The sequence below is a fragment of the Hemiscyllium ocellatum genome, chromosome 17, assembly GCF_020745735.1.
Source record: "Hemiscyllium ocellatum isolate sHemOce1 chromosome 17, sHemOce1.pat.X.cur, whole genome shotgun sequence".
Taxonomy (NCBI): domain Eukaryota; kingdom Metazoa; phylum Chordata; class Chondrichthyes; order Orectolobiformes; family Hemiscylliidae; genus Hemiscyllium; species Hemiscyllium ocellatum.
This window is the reverse complement of record NC_083417.1, coordinates 36,785,941-36,807,973: the sequence shown is the minus strand read 5'-3', so window position 1 is coordinate 36,807,973 and position 22,033 is coordinate 36,785,941. Positions and strand designations below refer to the sequence as shown.

Sequence of the window (22,033 nt, the reverse complement as noted above, 5' to 3'; positions counted from 1 at the left end):
TATGTGAAAATGACTGCAAAATTCAACTGAAACAGGCTAATGCAACTGCATTTTGTTTAGAATTGAAATGGTGCAACTTTTAGATTTCTGAACATTCTATTCTCTGTATATTCAGCTATTTTTACATCTAACTGTTTGTGATATTCATACTTACATCTCTAAAGTGAAATGAAAACATGAATCAGGAGATTTTGCTTGCATTGGACAAAATGTGTGGACATGTACACACACACACACACACACACACACACACACACACACACACACACACACACACACACACACACACACACACAATAAATGTCATGACCCAATAATCACCACTCAAACTGGCTGTACTGTTTACTTAAACCGAGGGTCTGGAATTCCTACACTGGTTTTGTAACATGTATATTTCTTTTTATTGTATCCTGTTACATTCATACACTGTTTTTGTTGCAGTGGTCCAGAGTGCTTTCATACAATAATCGATTATGTTAACATATAAAATATTTTTCAGTAGAAAAGATGTTGACATTGTAACAAAATTTAAATAAACAATTTTAAGGAAATTAAAAAGACAATGTTGACTTCACATGGAATTTGAATTGCAACTACTTTCTGAATTTAATACTCAGGCTAATTGCAGATACCGCGCCTGTTTTACATGTTTGAGAACATGGCTCAGCAGAATCCTAGAAATTGTGTAATTAAATTCTCATATATATAAAATAACCAGTATTCGCCTTCCAACATGTAGAGCAGGTATGCACAGTACATATATCCATTGTATTCAAACAAGGAAAGCAGATGACAATTAGAAATCCATTTAAAGTCCAGCAAATACAAAATGGGATTGAATATTTAATTCTTGCCCCTGCTGCATAGGCAGGAGTTCCATATCGCTGTCCCAACGAATGCTGTGAATAGCACTGTAAGGGTTAAGCTGATTGTGAAAGCTGTCCAGTATGTACAGTGTTTCTGTTAAAGGGGAAAAGGGGAAAAAAATCTCAGACACATTTTGATGCTTCTTGAGCAAAACATATCACATACAAGAAAAAGGGGAATATTGATAAAAGTAAGCCCGATATTTCAGTCAGTTTCATGGTTTCTTAATAAGAAACCATTCATTAAATGTTTTGTTACTATCACAGTCAAGCTTGCTGGGTAATGTGATTTTTTTTAAGATAATGCCCAATTTTCTAACATAATTCATGGCCCCCTTCCCTGTCATCTACAGCTTGTGTGATGCCTGCAAGAGAGGCAGTTGGCTGGGACAGGAGTCAAAAGCATTCAGAGATCAATATGTACAGGACATAAAATATTACAAAAATTGAGATTTCATGCACAAACGTTGGTAGTCTTGTTTGTTAGATACCAATCCTTTATTAAGTTATACTTTGGTTTACTATAACCACTCTGTGGCCACAGATTTGGGGCTATGCTCCTTCGTAGTTGGCTTCTGCTAATTTCACCTCAGCAGATAGCTCTCTAAGCCATGGCATATTGATTTCTTGTTGTGAAATGCACTGTTCAAGCTCCATTTAAGATTTTCATCTTCAACGTAGCCCTGAGCACATCATAGTGCCATAAATTAGGTAAATTGCACATTTATCACAAATGTTATTTTAAGATACGGTGTAAATGTGGCGGCTGGAAGATATACAATGTGTTGGAACAAGCCAGCGCTTGGGTGGGGTTACAGCTAAGTCTCAATGCGCACCTGTGAATTAAGGCCTTGCGAAAGGTGCTAACCTCTAAAGTATCTCTGTAAGTGCTGCAGTTATCTAACAAATAATACTTTAACCAAAACTCTTGCCTGACAGGAGCATAAACCCACTCAAGCTCTAGCCAGGAACATGTAACCTTCAGTGTAAATGGGCTCATTACCTGTCGCACCTCGTATGTAGACAATAGTGTGGAAGCAACACAAAATCATTGTAAAGTGTTTTAATGTCGCAGAAGGGCAAAAAAAAAGTTATATGAGCAGCCACAATGGTGTTTCATTACCAGCAACAAGGCAGGGCACAGAGTGCAGTACAGTATCTGTGCTGTTTACATGTCTATTTTATACATATATTCTCATATGGTGTCAGCTGTCAGTTATTTCTGCAAATTAAGTGAAAAATGGAGATGAACAGACTCACTCAGTGTGCTGGTAACCACGGGTTACCTTTTATATGCCAAAATATAAAGATGCAGTGGGGAATCATGGGAGAATAATTAGGCAGAACAAAACTTACCAATCAAAGGCATTCTACACATGATGATCATTAAAATAACAAGTGAGAGTGCTCATAAATAAGTAAAAGGAGGTTACATCATGGAATGCCTTTTTACATTTGTAGCAGGATCTCATAGCATAAACCCTTTGAAAGAATTTTGTATATTATTGTTGAAGAAATACAGTACAAGTGTTTTTCTTTCTAATTTTATTAACCCTTTGAGCATTGACTATTCATTTTAGCTCTGTAAATAGTAGTTAATTCCATTAAATAATACATCTGAAAATTATATTGTGCAAAATCATCTGCACAAATATCATGACAATGGAATTGAATAAAGACAGCTGCAGATCATTATTTTAATAATGGCTTTCAGTCAGTGATCTGAAAAATAAGAATGCTGCCAATTTGTTTTTGCAACTTAATGCAGAAGTGCTTCAGCAGTGCTCAGAGGGTTAAAGGTTAAAGGCTGAGAAATGCCAGCACACTTAATTCACATGAGAAAGTGCACCAGGTTCAGTATTAAATGCTTAACTAAATTGTCCATTACGCATGCAGTTTAATGCATCTGAGCGATACACAGCAACTAAATCCAATTTACACAAAATTCCAAACACTTACCATTTTTACCCTTGTAATCAACCAGTAACAACAGCTGATTACGTGCTTCCATTAAACACTGTACAGTTATATAAAAGAGTTCAGATCAGAGTGCTACTCTGCAGTAAATGAAGAACATGTGCCAAGAGTTGTTACAGTAGCTTTAAGGCTTCTTTCAGATTTGTCCTCAAAGCAAATAGTTAGGCTATTAAAGTAAATGCTACTGTTTCTCTAGCTCTATAACATAGAGAAGGTGGTCCTCTGGTGATTTGCCGTGAGTTTTACTGAGATGCAGTTTAACTGCATGTTTACTGGCAAAAGTCCGATTACAAAGTTTGCACTGGAACGTTGTCCCAGCCTCATCGTCTTGAGATGGCAACACCGATTTTTCGGAGGGCAGTTTTGCATGTGTTATCTGGCTGCTTATCTGTTCACTAGAAAGTTTTGATAAGTCTCGTAACCTGAAGCCTAAATGTGATTCTAAGTGACTGATGTAGGTTGAAGGAGTTCTGATCTGTGATGCACAATCATTACAAAAAAACACTGGATGACCAGAGTCCAAGTTTTTAAGAAATTTTGTTCCACCTGTCCTTCGAAGCTGGTACTTGACGTTGGCTAACCAGTGGCTGATTGTTGTCATGGAGAGCCCTGTAAACCTCGAGATGTGCATTCTCTCCTGCGGGCTGAGGTCCGACATAATGAATTTCCCATCAGTGGTTTGTCGCAGACTGGCTGCAAACTGCGCCTGCAGTATGAGCAAATGCTGTGGGTTCCAGTTTGACTGCCGGCCTTTACGTTTTTGAGCTGGAGAAATTTCCTCTGGCTCCTCCACAGTGCTACCGTCCACCTCGGATTTGTCTGAAATGCTTGTAGGTGTAGAAGATTTTGATGTGTGACTTCCTGTCAGGTTTTTCAGCATATCGGATATATCTGACAAGGCATTCTCGCGTAGCGGCGAGTTTGACATGAATGACACGACTGCAGATGTCTTTGCTGTTGTCACAGTGGATGAAGAAGATGTTGACGAGGGGGATATGGATGACAAAAGCACTGAACCCAAAGAACCGCTTTTGTCACTCTTGGCTTTCGTCAAATCAATGGGCTGGTCACTGCTGACATGATAGAAATAACGGTCTATGGGCTCTGTTTTTTTGGCTGGCAAAATTGGTGAGGCCACAGCAGCCTTTTCTGCCAGGCTGTTACTCATTTTGTAAAGCATGCTCATTGGGTCCAGGGTAGGCAATGCAGGTTTAGCTGCTTTCCCTAGGTGAACATTCATAACGGATTGCAATGCACTTAATGGATTTACAAACGGTTGTTCAGGAGGGTGGTCTGTAATAATAGCTGTGCTAGTGCACAGACTATTTGCAGTGAGTTTTAAGGCCTCTGTACCATTCTCCAAATGATCCTTGGCTGGGTTCTCTTTCATGGTGTCTTTCTGGTGGTTGGAAATATTGTCATGGCTTTTCAAACCGGGGTCTTTTGAAACTTCACTTTTTTGTTCCTCTCCTGCTTCACTACCACATGGAGAAGGTGCTTCATGCTTCAATCGGGATAACTTATTTTCTGGATCTTTAGTTTTTTCTTCAGTTTTGGTTACCTTCTCTGTGACCTTCTTCACTAACTCTTCCATAGCATGGAAATTGTTCTTAGGTACAGGGGAATTCTGGCTACTAGGTGGCGAAACAAGTGGTTGATTCTTTGGAGATGCCATACTATCAATGTTGCTGTGTGCTGACTTCAATTGTGTATTCTTCCCTGATGAACCAAATGGCAACTTCATTATGCTAGGAAGCTGATATGCTGCATGAATACTAGGATAGCCACTCCAACTTGGAGTCCCATTCTGAGCTTTATTAATGGCAGAGGTCACTGTGTTTTCTAGAGATTTTAGGATGTCCAGGCCTCCTTTAGGATTTTCTTCTAGATCTTCTTCAGTGAGATACTGATACTTTGAGGAAATGTCATATTTTTCATCATCATCACAGCTTTTATCTTTTTCTTTCATTTTGTCCTCATCACTTTCAATTTCTTTTTCTACTTCCCTTTTCACTTCAAGATTTAATTTTGGTGAAACACTGGCTGGTGTACTTAATGATGACGTGAAAGCACTTGCAGCTAGGGGAACAGATTGTACTTTATCTTCTAAGATGGCTGACACGGGTGTTGGTGTTGGAGTCTGGGGTGCCTCAACAATCTGCTTCCCTTTCTTGATTGCAGAATTGGTCACTTTAACAAAATGTCCGGTGACCATCATATGTGCAGTCAGTTCCTGCAGTGTGTCATGTGAACTCCCACACTCCATACACTTGAGGATTTGAGACTTTCTCGCCTCAAATTGCCAGGCATAGCTGGCACCATTCTGGTGTCCGTAGCGATTATTTGGTGTGACGTAAGGGTTTGAGGACTTCTGTAATGCATCACTTGTGTCAGAGAGAGAAGTTTTTGGCGTACCACCTGTGGAATCTGGAGAACTTGGTAGCTCAAGCTCAAGCATTGCCCTTTTTCTGGTGGAGGGGAGGACCTTTGTGGAGATTGGTGCTACAGGTTCCTTCAGAGGCACTTTCTGATAGTGTTTTGTCTTAATCATGTGGACACTCAAGTCTTGAAGGGACTCAAATGAATGGCCACAGTACATACACTTTAGCACCTTTTGAGCATCCTCCTTTCCCTCCATCTCCAGTAAAGAGCGCTTTCGAGGCTTGGACCACTTTTTAGGATTGTTATTGTCAGTTTCATTATTCTCATCTCGATAGTGTCCAGTTTCATTCATGTGCACAGTCAGCTCTACCAAGGAGTCATAAGCAGCACTGCAGTCTTTACAGCGGAATTTGCTTGCCCCAGTAAATATGGACCCATAGAGCTTACTGCTTTGCCTGTACAATTGTACTGTGCTGAAGAGGCTTGGCTCCTGAATCATCTTGGTCTGAGAAACTTGCTGCAATGTCTTTGACATGGCAGACTGATGCCAGTCAAAGCTCCCACTTCCACAACTGCTACTGCTGCTACTGCTGCTGCTGCTGCTGCTTCCGCCATTTGTTGCTGGTTCACTTGGTTGGTTCAAACCCAAACTCAGAGATGACCAGTAGGAATTTGACAGTATGTTGTTGTATATTGCTTTCATTTGTTCTAAACTGTCCTGTACTCCTTCCTCGGGAAGGCCACCAACTTCTTTGCTTTCATCTTCATTCTTTATAGAGTTGCTCTCAAAGTCAGCCAATCGATCACTGGTTTCACTAACATGAGATGTGCTGTCCATCTCCTGGCCAGAAAACTCCGCAGCTGGAGAGTCCTGGTAGCTAGGCGATTCCTTGCTAAATTCCTGTTCATTGCACGTATACTTTGAGGATGATTCTCCGTCAGCTCCAGACTCATTGGCTTCAGTTTCTTCGTCCTCTAATACTGCTGCCTTCAATTCGTCTGAAATGTAGGCTGCATTTAAAAAAAGGAGAGAACAGTTTTAAGGTAATTGCTGCTAGTATGGATTGAAATTAAATATGGCAAAACATCATAACTGGCAACATCTGCTGCAAAGTTAGATAGTTAAAATGTAGTGTTTCTTGGGTGCATAAAATCGTCTCTTCAAACGTAATTTGCCACCTTATTCTTCTCAAGGGGCAACAGCTTGAAATTAAAACTAAATTTGAAATTAATGAAGCAAATTCTGGAGGTGGCATTCATTTCTAAAGTAATAAATTACATGTATCAACCTCAGAGACAGCAGTTCCTGTCTGTCAATTAATATGTCTTATGCTTCTTCTACCTCTAATGCATTTCCAGGCATAGACAGTCGCAGTTTAAATTATGCAACCATTATAAATTTCTGTGTTTCAGTATTTAGTAAATTGAACATTTATTCTAAATGCAGTGTTTAAAAAATAGCTTGAACTATACAGGTTGATTATTTATATTTGGGTTCCCAATTTCAAGAAAAGACCTTATGATGATTTAGAGGGCTACATCCAGATTTGCCCTTCTAGACTTCAAAAATTCTGCTATGGAAGAACAGATGGTTGAAAAATTCTGTACAGACTAATCACAGCTACATACAGGTTTGTGGAAGAATGTTACTTTCGACCCACTGACATTTAAGTGTGCATCATTTTAATCAGACTTTCACTCTGTCAAAACAGTGAAATGCATGCATGCCTGCAGATGTCAGAAATGGGTTTAGAAAAAAAGCTTTTGGAAAATATGACAATAACAAGATTGCCAAGTTTTGGTATAAGATTTGATGTTTTCATGCTGCAGTAATTTTCTTTGAATAAATTTATAAAATGCTACTGAAAACCCATGAGAGGACTGAGATATATGAAAATGTATGTTGTTTATATTGCATTGTTTTCACACTCCCGTTTAGATTTTTCACCATTAGTGGTGTTAAAAAAATGTATCAGCACTGAATGTAAAATCAGTTACAGTAAAAGATCATTCCCATTGCGTAATCAGTTCAATAAAGCTGGACTCCACACACTGGAATTAAACAAATCCCTGTGTTTTACAGGCAAATTTGAGAGGTTGGTGGTGGGGGTTTTGGGGAGGGAGGGGGGCATTCTGATTTGAACAGTTGTTTGGAATCAGTATGTGCCAACAAAATGATGTCATCATCCAATTTAGCAGAAACAGCATGTGAGAAAACAGCGATTAATCACTGCAAATACCAGCATCATGCATGAGGCAAGCAGAGAATCAGACATCTCCCCCACAAATTTGAGGGGTAACATCTTTTTACACTGTTTTTCATTTTTTTTTCATCACATTCCAACAAGTCAGACCTACAGTAATCATTGAGGGCATTGAGGAAAGAATTGTTTTCAAGTACCATCGATGGCCAAGCTGTACTGTACAAAGAAGCAGGATAGTGTAAGATCCAAAAGCTAAAGACCAGTTTCCATATGAGTATTCTTTACAACGAGGAGAAGAAATGATCATGAAAAGTAGATGCAGATGCCTTTCATACTCTTGGGCTGACCCAGAACAGGAACTGCAATGTGCAAAATTCATCAACGAGACAGTACAGCGGAGCGCAGAGATCAGAAAACATATTTAAGAATGTAGTTGAGTCAAGTAGAAATAAGAATTAATTTAATGTTAAGAGTAAATAAAATTATTTTAAATCAGCAGTGAATCATTCATTCTGTGTAGATATCACTGCTGTCTAGACCATTGAGATATCATCTGTGAAATGCAACAACCGAGGACAATAGCATCTTAACTTACCCAGTGGGAGATTTGCTGTAAATATTGACACACTCCTGGGACCTACCGCAAATATTGACACATTTCTAGAACCCTACACAAATAGCCATACACTTCAGGGGACCCCTGAATAGGTTAATACCTCCAAAACTATTGCCACATTTTGTGACTACTTTCAGGTATTAGTACATTCCTGGGGAATCCCTGCATTCACTGGCAATCTCTTACAAATGATAATATATACAAGAATCTCTGCAAATACTGACATAATCCTATGACCTACTGAAAACATTCATACACTGTGAAAATAATGTCATATTCGTAGAGGCCTTATGGAAATATTATCAATGAACCTTTCCCACCCTCGTTTCGAACAAGCAGTACTAGCTAAAGGAAAGCACTGCGACTGAAGTTGAAAATATTTATTAGCATTTGCAGCAGTCAGTACAATGGAAGCAACAAACAGGAAAAATATATAGCATGCAGAATTCCTGACACACTGTACCCGAGTTACGTACTGTGTCTCAGGCAAACAAAAATCTGATAACCTTTTGAATTCCCTGGAGTCTGCAGAGCCTAGTTTGAAAACAGATCGGGAGCTGAATGATGCACATTGAGAGTTATATTGATATCCAAGATTTTACTAGATTATATTGGGGATCAACATATTTCAGAAGGCAATGATAGAGCCCACCCATCTCTTGTGATCTGCTCTGTGTCAGGCCTTTACTCAACCCTGACATGACACTTTTAGGACACTTAAGAGGGAGAAGTATCTGACGTAGGTCTGGTTGCCTCTCTTATACTTTTACTTTGGGCTTCTCCATGTCAGGCAACAGCCAAAGCTGAGAAACTGCACCTGACCCTTACAATGAGAAATGAGAAGGGGGTCACCTGGGTTTATTAAATACAAGTAGTCCCTCTGGTCTTCAATCCAACATTCAGGTCTCTGTTTTGGTCTCCATTAACTTGGACAATTTAGATTGGACCAGAATTTTTCTGACACAAAGCTAGTGATCCAGATACAAATATCCCACTGTTTAGCAATTATATTTCAATCTTCAATCATTGGGTAGTACAGAAGGGTTCTCAAACTCTTCACTTGCTGACTCAGATGAGGCAGAAATGCTAGCTCTAAACCAAAGGCTCACACTGGGATTAGGTCTATGGTGAGGAAAATTGGACGTGTAATATTAAATTTCCTTATTCACATATGCTTGATTACTATACTTTCATGTAAAATGAAATGTGACTGGAGAGATATCTTAATACCATAACTTATAAACAGACTAGTCTCATTTGCTGTTTTTCTTTTTGTCGTCATTTTTCATCTTTGTTTTCTCATCCTCATCACAAAGCCTACTCCAGCTAATGTACTAATTCCGAGACTGCAGACTTGCTGGTTCTCCATGTTTATCCTTTTAGTGGAGGATGAACTGGTTCCTGCTAGGTTTACTCATCATCATACCACCTCACTGCCACCAACACCAGAAAAGTGAAACATATTGACTCTGCACCACATTCCATCTGGTGAGAAGCACAGAGAATGGCAAAAAGAAACAACAAAGAACAATAAATTCAAAAACCTGATAACTCTGACGTTTAACTTTCCATTCATGAGGTTGGGGTCAAAGTCCCCTTCTAGTTTAAACACCCATTTCCCTCGTTTATGTCACAGTTTATTTTACATTTTTGTTTTGCATATGGGAGCAAATCTACTCGAAAAGGGAAGAGAGAAGGTTTCTGCACCCTCTTAGCTATGCAGGATTCTGGTATCCATCCACAACAAAGTGGATAAGCTTCCAAATAATAAGTTACCCTCAGAGGCTATAAAGCAGTCTGTGTGGGATTCAGAAATGGAGAAGCTTTACTCTTACATTGGAGGAGGGGTTCTACACTAAAGTCAGCATTACCTTTGGTTTTACAAATATTTTTAAAATATTGACACTAATTATTCAGGGTAACCTAAATAATCTGTACATCATATACTTGGAGGCAAGCCATGCCCACTTATACTGAATGTGATGTTACTTGCATGTGCACATTATCGGTTTGTTGTAACAGGAATTATTAATATAGTATCCATTCGCCTATCCTCAGTTTAAAATAAAAAGCATTATGATCACAAATATTCAAGGAAGTATATATCTTCTGCTTTAGTTTATTCAAATTATACAGTACCCGAGAGGTGGATGTCCCATAACCCCTTGCTGGGCTTTGGCCCTAAACTTTTCATAACAGATGAATTTTAAAGGCTGGGTGAATACATCAATTTTATTGCCCAATAAATTACTGCACACTTCAAATTTTTCTGCCATTTGTCTTCTTCTTTAGAATTATGAATGAAACATATGTAATTAATAATTACACCATCACAGGAGGTTTGTAAAAGCTTTATGAATTCTGATTGAGCAAAAGATAAACAGTGACATATTACTTTTTGTGCTACAAATGTGATAATGTCAAGTGTTCAGTATTTCAGGCCAAAGTAGTCAAGTGGTTCTGAGCAGGCATTACTTATAAAACCTCTGAAAATCTTCAGGAAAAAAAAATCTGAAAGTAAACAGCCTGGAAACCTACTGGAAATCTACATGCAAAAGCTTTGTAGACAGCAGGATAAATAGCAAACAAGACAATAAAATAACACTGAGACAGAAAGGTATTGCAGGCTTTGGTAAATGTTTAGTTGTGGTGAAGGCCTTTCAATGCAGAGCGGTCTGGCTGTGGCCTTGTAATGGATTTCACAGGAACCCAGACATGGTATCACTTTTACACAAAATTGTAACCCTTTGGTTACTGAGTGTCCACTTCTTTGTTCAAGTAATTACACATTTATTTTCATGATTATGTAAAACCTACAAGAAATAATTATATATTTAAATTTTACAAATTAAAGTGAAATATAAGGATTAAGTGAATTTTTCAGAAATTCTGACGTTGTCTCAGAAGAAAATGAAGCTTTAACATTTCATAAATTGAACAAAAGCTGTTATGCTCTTCAATATGGTAAACACATCTTTAGAAATATTCACAACCCATATGAAAAACAAATCTCCCTTATACTCCAAATGCGCCTTTCCCATTGTGTCAGTTAAGTTGTTTCTTTTCTGAAAAACAATATGTTAATCTCTGTCGAATATTATTTGTGGTCCTTCCGTTGTAGTATATTGAATACCGTGACTTGGTATGAACAGGGTTTCGTTGTTTGCCGTATATCAGCACAAAGTAATTCACTGATTTCAAAGAACAAAACAGAGTGACTTGACTTCCACTAATGGTTTAAATCATTTTGTTGAATCAAGCATGGAATCAAATATTTTACTCAGTAGAATTCTGCTTTTCACGATTGACAAACTAATCACTAGGTTGCTAGGATACAGAAATTCTGAATACCATTGTCATGGTTAAAAATTAGTATGATTATTGAGTTAGCATATTTTTACATAACCCATAACATTTTCTTCCTAAGTATGGAAAATAAAACTACGGACCATATCTAATGATAGAAAGTACAGCCTAATTTATTTTTCTGTTTCCTTCTAGAAACTAACTTTCATAAAACAAACTGAATAATGTTAGCAACATGCCTTAAAGGCTTTTAACTCACACCGGGTTTTGATAATGAAACATGATTGTCACTGAAGATCTCACACTTGAGGAATTTCTCTTCCTTTCCTTGTGCTGATTAGAGACCTGCAGTACTTGAGCATTGCAACTTTATCCTAAGGTTGACGGAGGTTGTGGCAAGCTTACACAATTTGAACCTGGTGGGGCAAAATATGATTCGAGTTTAACATATCTGACTGGTAAGCACAAGTCCATGGTTGTGTTTCATCTCGTTATGCCAGGTTTCAGTTGCACAAGTCTTCTGCCACCTCAGTCCAGTTCAAGACAAGTTGAAGCATCTATTTATTTGCTTTAGTGGCCACTGATGTCAAATAAAAATTGCCATACTGCTTTGCAAACTCATAATGTAGTGAATTTGAGTGTACATAATACGCAACTAGTTCTATGGGATCAAAAACTGCATAAAATCTTTTCTGTTGCAATTTATTTATAAGTATTGATGAAAGATGCTTCGTGCTTTGTTGACGCTTGTCTGGCAATTTTCTCCCCAGCCCCTTTCTGGATATTATTGACTAATATATAGAATATAATTTCAGAACCATCAGGTACACTCCAATATCTTGCTCAACAGCAATTCTTCACAATTGAACTTGCAGAGATATTTGCCAGGCTATTGGACTGCAAGAAGTTTGATTCTACCCTCGCTGGGGCCAACACTATCTGCCACAGATGTCTGGATAGCAGGAGTGGGAATCCATGCCCATATTTTCACTCTTATTTGTTTGTCACACTGGAGCCATTTTTCCATACCAACTGCCGAGATCACCTAACAACACAGACTTGGGATTAAACCTTGGATCATCATCTGCCAGGCTTAGTATGCATAAAGCCATAGCATATGTTGCAATTGCATTGTTGAATAAAATGTATTAATTGTCCAATTACCTTTTGCTAAAAGACTTATCCAATTCATTACCTATAAAAATTATAGTGTTGATGGTGCCTGTAATTTAAATTATTAGGTGTGATTCTCCAGTTTTGGTTTAAAGTGATGGGACAGGCATGTTTAGTGACAACTGATTGCTGAGAAAGTTTGCTACGTTGCACGTCAATCAGCTTGCTCACTGCTGATAAGTGATCTTCGCAGCCTATCACAAGCCTCAATAATGGAGTCACTCCTCGCTAGAAGCTACTGACATTTGGCTGGAAATTAGTGCTAAGGGGATTCAGTTGCGAGAAGGTAGTGGTTTCTATTGCTTTGCAGGGAGTCAAAGGCAAGGACAAAGGATGGCTTTCATAAACTAGCAACTGACTCCTCATTCGTCCCTCCAATTTCCTCCAGATTAATGTAAATGAAGGCCCTGTCAATCTGTTGGCTTCTCTGTTGTCACTTTTTCTGCCTGCTGGGAAGACATGTAAACAGATCGGCAGTGAGTTCAGGCTCTGAACTGGCTGTCATTTGACAACTCAAGGACCTTGCTTCTGGTGAGTTGAGAAATGGACCTTCTCATTCAGTTCTGAATTGGTGAGGTGGCAAGAAGTGGGCAAAAATCTTTCCAGGGCCAACTCACCTAATTAATTATTTCTCCTTCTCATCAGCTGGAGTAAAGGGAAAATTCCACCCACTGTTCTGTTCTAGAAAGTTGTTGGCTACTAAGTAGGGTCAACATTTTTTATACTTTACAAGAAAGATAAATGAATCCTTTTGTACCGCTGAAGTTATTTCTTTTCAAACAGTATGTCTTAAACGACAGGTTAGTGTTTCTCAATAAAGTGTATATATACGGGAACAAGTAATGTCATCATAGAATCTTCAGAGTAGTTTATGTCTTCACAAATACACTTTTAGCATTTTTTGGATTGACAGACTGCAAAGAGCATTTTAGGAATGCACTCTGCAATAGGATATATGGATTTCACACTTAAGTTAGAACAGAGCTATTTTCATAACTTTAAATAAATCCACTTGAAAACAAACATTAAAAGTCATTGTGAATCTTTATATTTCTCATTGATGATTGAACTACGGTTGATTCTCTGCTCTCACTCCTTTATTCCAGTCTCTATTAATAACATAGCCATTGCCACAAAGAGACTGTTCAATATGCTTAGAACTCAACCAATGCAGCCTACCTAGATAGCAAAATGGTCCCCGTAGGAAAATATCTAGACTCTACTGGCAATTTCTCACAGAAATATCCCTAAAACTGATGCTAAAACTGGCAACTCCACAACACTGCGAACTCCACAACATTGCGAACTCTCCACATGCCATCAATCCATGAGTCGATACATTGGAGCTTCACAGATCACTCCAACATATTTCAATAGGAATCTTGTATAAAAGGAGATTATCAATTTTCATGCAAGCTCAGTTATTGGAGCAAACTCTCATAGAAAATACCTTTTCATTGTTACTGGATATATTCGCATTTGCACTATTAACATGTTTTAAACATCACCAATTTAGTTTCCAGCACTATCAGTCATGGCATGATGTTATTATTTTATCCTTCAGTTTGTTGCTTATTTTTAATTTACAGTTTTATCATACCAAACCAGTTTAACACTACACTGAAAGTTTGAGAATCACAAGGGTGGTGAACTGGCAGCATAAGATTTTTGTTTAGAAAGAATATTGATCAAATATTAAGTAATATTTACACAGGAAGAATGAAGTTTGTGACATTTCCCGCAAAAAAGTCATTATAAAATAAAAGGGAGATAATGGCCACTTTTAAAATCACCATCAACACAGTTCTAAACAAAGCATGGCATATTATACTCCACTATGTCACTGAGCTCAAACAATTCTGTTTCTAATTTTATTTTAATATCTATAAAATGTATAATGATACAAATGACAAATTTTAGTTCCAAAAAAAGTGCATAAAAAGTTTTATTTCATGCTTCAGAATATTTATTGGACTCCAAATTAACAGCATGTACAATCTAACTGACAGAGTTTAGAGAAAGCATGTTCTCTACTTCATCCTTTTGTTCTTTTCAGGTTTGTATTAGTATTCATTTTAAGGATAAACCTATACAATAGTTTAATAATCACAATCACACAAGAAGCAATGTGAAATTGTAATATGGCATTTACAAACAAAAAAGAAAGACAAATCCTTTTTCATGTTTTATTACCGGAGACTAGGGACAACAAGCATAATGTTCTCCTCCCTGAAGGAGTTGAAAAGGCAAATAACTGGGTAAATAGACAGCCTTCCTCCCAATTTTCAGTTTTCTCCATTACCCAAATCTAGGGCTAATTTAGGCAGGGTTGGGGACAAGGTGGTGGCAGTTGAAAGTCATCCCATTGCCCTTGCCACCAACTCCCCGACTCTCCTCTCCCAATACCCAGGCCTCCAATAATAATCCTTAGGACCAAGAAACAACTGATCTCTGACTGGCTGGCAGCTGCTGATATAGGACTTCAGTGCCAGCTAAACTTTGCCAGAAAATTCACCAGGCAGCTTGTCATAATTTGACTGGTGAGCTTCCTTATTGGTGGGCTGGAGATTCAGTGGTCACTTTATATTCCTGCCTCACATTTGGGTGACAGAATGGAAAATCTTGGCCTGTGACTTAAATTCTTCTACGCAGCAAGATAATTTGCTTCCAACTCTTCTAAATGTTACATCTTTAATTTGTATCCACATATCAATACACCAGATATTGCAAGGATTCAAACAGGACTCCGACTTAAAATATTTATGCGAAGCATAAGAGGAATTTGCAATAATCAGCCTTCCCTGTTCACAAGCGCCAAGTCTACCTTCTCACTGAACAATGCCAAGGCCATGGGTTCTGCCCCTTTTGAAGGTGCACTTCAATTGAGGCACCATTAATCCACTGTATTACACACAGAACAATAGCATTTACAATACCGACATAAAACATGCATGAAAACTATTAAATATATGTTGTAGTTTGGTGCCGTGTAGTAATTTGTGGTTTTCACTAAAGGTGCTGTTGAGCAGCTTTGAGTATTCAATTCCCTCACCAGCTTCTTTAACAGACCAATATCATTAATACAGGGAAAGGAGCAGACAGAGCATAGTGAATTGCAAGACATATTTGCCAAAATTATCATGCAGAAAGTCTAACATTTTAGTATCAATACAACCAAGCTTTCAGAGAATGGTTTCTGCTATTAATTGTTGGCAGATTTGGGGCATTCAGCTTATCCTCAGTGCTTCTTGATAATTTTCAGATTAGTATTCTATTTGTAACTTTTTCAATACAGGTCACAGCATTGCCTGTGGCCAAGGAAGGTCTCAATATTCAACAAAATCAACTCTCAAATGGTATGGTATCAACAAAGCAAGATTGAACAGAGAATTGAGTCTTAATTGCCATTTACTCTTAAAACTTTTGTTTAAAGATGAGTCACATCTCTAGTGGAATAAGCTAACTGGGGAAAGACACCTGCACTCGAACAATGACCTCTAGAGAAGTTAACTTAGGCAGAGGTTTGGGTCCAGATCAAATGGGAGTCTTGTGGTGTTCGATACAGTAACCTGAGAGAAACATTTTGTTGAATCGACCAATTAAATAAAGCAGAGAGTGTACACACTATCCAATGAAATCAAAAACAAGACCCTTCTGGGAAGGAAATAAAGCTGGTCATTGCAGTTAGACAGAAGGGGCCTTTATCTTGGTATGTTCTCAGCAGCTCTCAATCAATTGCATTTAAAACTGGTTAGGGAAGCAGGGCATATTGTAGAGCAGGAACCACCCCACAGGGCAACCTGCATGTGCGACAGTAACAAGGTGGACAAACAGGGCCTCAAAGCCTTCCAACTCCTCCCCACCAGGTCTGCTGCTAAAAAGCCACTGCCCTCTACCCAACATTGGTGGGTCCTGGCAACCAAGTGGAAAACTCTATGTGGTCTTGGATAATTGGGTACCTATTCACAACCTTAATTGGCCACCCATTGCTGTGGGCAGGGAGCTGTTTTGCCTCCATTCTGCTCCTAAGGAAATTCCTAGAAGCAGGACAGTCACAGGTAGATAGGATAGTGAAGGCGGCATTTGGTATGCTTTCCTTTATTGGTCAGAGTATTGAGTACAGGAGGTGGGAGGTCATGTTGTGTCTGTATAGGACATTGGTTAGGCCACTGTTAGAATATTGCATGCAATTCTGGTCTCCTTCCTATCGGGAAGATGTTGTGAAACTTGAAAAGGTTCAGAAAAGATTTACAAGGATGTTGCCAGGGCTGGAGGATTTGAGCTACAGGGAAAGGCTGAACAGGCTGGGGCTGTTTTTCCTGGAGCATCGGAAGCTGAGGGGTGACCTTATAGAAGTTTACAAAATTATGAGGGGCATGAATAGGGTAAATAGACAAAGTCTTTTGCCTGGGGTCGGGGAGTCCAGAACTAAGGGCATAGGTTTAGGGTGAGAGGGAAAAGATATAAAAGAGACCTAAGGGGCAACTTTTTCACACAGAAGGTGGTAAGAGTATGGAATGAGCTGCCAGAGGAAGTGGTGGAGGCTGGTACAATTGCAACATTTTAGAGGCATTTGGATGGGTATATGATAGGAAGAGTTTAGAGGGACATGGGCCAGGTGCTGGTGGGTGGGGGAACCAGATTGAGTTGGGATATCAGGTTGGCATGGACGGGTTGGACCGAAGGGTCTGTTTCCATGCTGTACATCTCTATGTCTCCATGACAGTGCTGCCAAACAATATAGTGGTCGGCTGCACAGTTTACACTCCTGGCAGCTTCTGTTCTCACCCCCTCCCTAGCCCAATGTCTGTGCCTGTAATTATCCTACCTTCCCAATTAAGAGATCTGCACAGAGACAAACACTGTTCAGACATGCTCCACCAAAAGCCTGAAATATGTGTATCAATCTAAATTTCAAATATTAAGTTCCTTTCTTATTCCTTAGCGGCCAATTACTTTGATTAATGCTAACTGTAGAATTGAGCGATTATTGGAATCAGGCTTTCTGCTCGTGGGAATTTTTTTTTAAAATGAAAATTATAATGAGATACAGGTGTAAGTTCCTTATACTGGGTGGGAACTGTCTGGGCCTGAAACAATCACACATGCTGTTGTGGTTTACAACATAAACTTCACCAGTTCTGGGTGGGCGTTGTTGAATTAGGTATTGGCACATGCTCTGTCTGGCCAGCCCCTACAATCACCTCGATCTAGTCAAGTGTTAATGCAGTTAATTGAATTTAAGATCAATAATGCTTAATTATTACAATTTGACATTGTGAGATGAATGGATTTGTGACTTGAGAAAATGTGAGAGTATTCCAGGAGAGGCGAGTACATTGTAGCCTTCGAGAAATCACAGCGACCTGCAATCGATTGGTGCATAATCCAATTGACTAATGCTCTGACAAATGTGATCACCACATAACTGCAAATAAGCATTGCATAAGAGTGCTTTAACTGCTGTCCCTGACCATATCCAGTTCAACACTGTCCTAAAATCTGCTTCAGTTTGGAATGGAAAGAATGACTACCAGAACTTAAAAGTAAACATCTGGTCTTAATGGGACATCTGGCTTGATAGAAATGGCAATGTTTCTAACTCTTTAACTCCCCACCTTCTCCCCATGCTGACTTTTTGTTCTACCAAGTGATTCAGATACTGCTTTCATGTTTAGATTTAACAGAAATGTAGACAATGAATTGTAAATTATAACTCTAATATCTAAAATATCTGACTATATTGTGAACTTGCCTGGCTCTTTGCTGAAGAGGGATCCACTTTATACATTTAAACACACATTTGACTCCTTATCAGCATGCTAATTAATAAAAGAAAAGAATGAGCACAAAATAAGGAATACAATTTTCACAGATACTCTCCAGGTACCTGAACATGAGCTCCTGTGTGGTTATATTGTATTCCCCATAGCAGAACATGGACAACTCCTTCAAGAGAAGGAATTGGTTGGACAGAAAAATTATAGCCCAGGCTAACAGTCAACTTATCAGTGGCAAAGTTGCCTAAGAGTAGTCTCCTTAGTGAAGGATTTTTAATGCTAATAAGAGATCGTCATTATATGCATCTTTCTTTGTTCCCAACTAGCTGACTGAGATCATAGGATCAGATCACGAAGATATATTTCTGTTGTTAAATACGTATTCTTTAATCAGAGATCTTCTGGCACTCACACTTTGACTGAAAATTGTGAAATTGTCTCTCGCTAGCACTAAAGGCGTTCCTTTCTAATCCACTACAAATTACTAAAGGTTTACAGAAATGTTTAACATTACCAAGTAATTTAACACTTGTAAGGTCATGAGATGCTAAATTGAACAGCAAGAACCTGGAGGGTGAAACAGTTAATAATGAATTGACAGTCTATTTAACATTCCCCCCGACCTCCCTTTTTTTTATAAAAAGAGGAATTTGGGTTTGATCTAAAGTAAATCATTAGAAACTTTTAAAAATGATTATATGAATTGTATTTAAAATTCCGAAGTGTACCTAACATTGTAATCGGCACTGGAGAGTGAATGAGAGGGAAACTGAACTTTGGGTTAAAACAAATGTTGTTAAATATGTTGTTCAAAACCAGACTCATTACTTATGACTCAGTCCAAGATTCTGTCTATAAGCATCTGATACATTTCATGCAATACTTTAACAATCTATTTTGATTGTTGCTCACTCTTCTCAGATTTCTACACACAGCAATATTAAAATGAACAATACAGTTCAATCTAATGTGGCATTAAGCAGAAATTTCAATCATGGCAGGATATTATCCAATAGTAACTTGGATACAGTTGTTAGACTCTCAACAAAAGGCAAGGGGTTAAGGAATTTATAAGGAGTTAACGTTATACAGTGCATTTTCTATGCATGCCAATTACTAAAGTGCTATGGTCATCCTTGACTTAATTTATTGGTGATGTTTTGAAATGACTGAGAATTCTGAAAGCACAGGAGTGTTGAGCAGGTCCATGCTTAATACACCAGCTTTAAAATCCAACATGCCCAGGGTAATAAATGGAATATCATCTATTTAATGCGATTAATATGGCCACATGCTTGAAAGAAATGTATGTTGCTTTTGTACATTTAGTGCTACAGCCCATATCCTAACATTATTTATGTAGGCTACACAGTCCCAGCTCTCTAAGAATGTCATTTGAAATATATTGCTTTGCTCAGGAGTGGTGTACACATACACATTAAAAGCCTTTGAATCAATTGTAGCAAATGCATTAAAACTTCATTAGAAAATACAATAAAAAGAGGCTTTCTGACTATCAACTCTCCATTTTTATAAGGTTTCTACAAACAAGAATTTTCTCCTAATGGCTAAAATCAACTTGCTGTAATCTGCTGTTATAACAGTATCAGTGGTGACATTCACCATTGCAGTCTTTTTTTTCAGTATCTAGCCTATAAATTGTCATTGCATAGAGATAGTATAACTGGCCTTTTACGAGTCATGCTAAGTAACAAGTTCTAGGTGTGTATTATTTGAGAAAATGTCAAATCCTATGTTAGAAATCTACGATCACCAGTAACGTTGCTTGCATGATACTAATATTGCTGCATGCTCTGTGCAAAAATAGCATTCCATTGCTGATGACAACTGGGAGTTAACAATATAGGTCTTGATTTTCCATTGGATGGTGTGGCACATTCTTATTGATGGGGTACCTCGATCAACCAAGCAATTGGCGTATTTTCACAATAGCTGCCACTAACAAACTTAAATATTCAAGTCACTGATCATCAGAGCTGAGGTGGTATATAGTCCAGTCACAACTATCAACCTACTCATGTGGTGATCAACTACTTCAACCACAGTGTCAGTGAGAAACTAATTTTAATGAAAACTTATTGAATCACAAAAAGATAGCTGCTTGACCCATTGGACACTGCACCAGGAATATTTTAAATGTCACTGACCTTAGTCACATGCCCTAGGGAAAACCTGGCGCAAACATTTAGTAAAGCTATCCTTTTGTTTTCTTCCTCTACATCCTGCACACTGAAAGAAAAATAATTCCTATTCAAATTACAACAGGACCATGGCTCAGTTGTAGTCATTCTGCCTCAGGAAAGAACACAAGAAATGAACTGTCTAATATGGAAATCTACATGCTATCTTTTGCAAAAATGCATTGCATTCTAAAATAACAAAAATGACAAATGGAGGGCATCTTTTCCCTTTCCTGCCAACTGTTATTTCCCAAACCAGTTTTTTTATCGAAATCTATTGACCCCTCTCTGAGCTTCAGTCAGTTGCTTTCCAAGATTTTGCCCAAGTGGTCATTATTCAACTGTGAATCCGAGTATTGACAGACCATTCAATTGCTGTGGCATCAAAGCTGAACCTAATTCTGTTCTAATGGGCAATGAGGCGATTTTAGCATTGTTACCATCAAAATGTCAAGGTCAACTATTCCTTTTTCTCATGGATCATTTCTCAGCTCCATAACTAGCTGTGGTACAGGAAGGCCAATGATAATTTTACTGGCACAGTCACCACTGGTAACAGATGTTTCTATCTCAAACACTAACATTTCACTATTATCACAACAGATAACTGATCAGATCATATTTTGGTAGACGTTTTGCTCTCACATTGGGAACCTGATATTGGGAGTATTACAGAGCCTGTCATTGTAATTCTTGAAGGTATGGACAATTTGTGGCCAGGGTGTGCATGTGCACTGTCTAGTTAGGATCATTAGGTGTGTTGGAGGAAATAGGAAGCCCTCCAACTCTGACTATTTCGCAGCTGCGGATGCTGGTGCTGACGCAGGCGAAAGCTGCTGATACAAGTAAAAGAGACAAGTGAGCACTACCACAGAGTGGACTCTGAACTCGGGTATGGCTGTTAAAGTATTGTGGGTATGGTGGGAGTGATGAGGAAATGTTTAACAAACCAAGCGGAGCCCTGCTCCCCCTCAGCCTCTCTCAGTCTGATGTAAGGCAGTCACCTCCATCTTCAGGTCAGGTTCAGGGGGCCTCAAGCACCAACAGTAAAGTTCAGGCCATTGATATACTCGATTAGCAACCTGTTGCTTGTGGTTTGCAACCTTTTCCCACATGAGCTGGCATGTTCTGAAATAGCCTGGAGGTGAGGTGATGATGACAAACTAGTGCAACAGTTAATACCGGAGACTGTGGACTATCTTTTCTCAAGTCCTGTATCCTATGAAGGTCAAAACATTCTAACCTTTGTACATCATTTACACTTTAACTCAACAATGCTTCTTAACATCAATCTCTATATTGTACTTTCCTGTATCATGCTTTCCCTGTTCTCACTTCACCAATCTTTCAACCTCTCTCAAAGGTTCCCTGTTCTCACCAATTTAATGACAATTTGTTTTGAATCATGGACACTTTAATGATATGGATGCGTCCAGTTGACAACTGGATTAAAACTGGCAAATTAACTCCATTTACGAATTACCTCCGTTTTCAATATAGACAAAACTTCCATTTGATTGATCTAGGT

The 22,033-nt window shown here is 38.5% G+C and overlaps 1 protein-coding gene across 3 annotated transcripts in view; it reads right to left on the bottom strand.

The window, feature by feature from the left end:
* Positions 1-418: 418 nt before the first annotated feature.
* Positions 419-22,033, bottom strand: part of tshz3b (teashirt zinc finger homeobox 3b) — a 71,471-nt gene continuing 49,856 nt past the window's right edge. For 2 of the 3 annotated variants that reach the window (XM_060838078.1, XM_060838079.1), the window contains exon 3: positions 2,554-6,236. In XM_060838078.1, the coding sequence (XP_060694061.1) occupies positions 3,025-6,236 (3,212 nt within the window). In that variant the 3' untranslated portion in view covers positions 2,554-3,024. Of the gene's footprint in view, positions 961-2,553; positions 6,237-22,033 lie in introns of those variants that run through there. The other variant, XR_009645614.1, reaches the window with a different exon arrangement.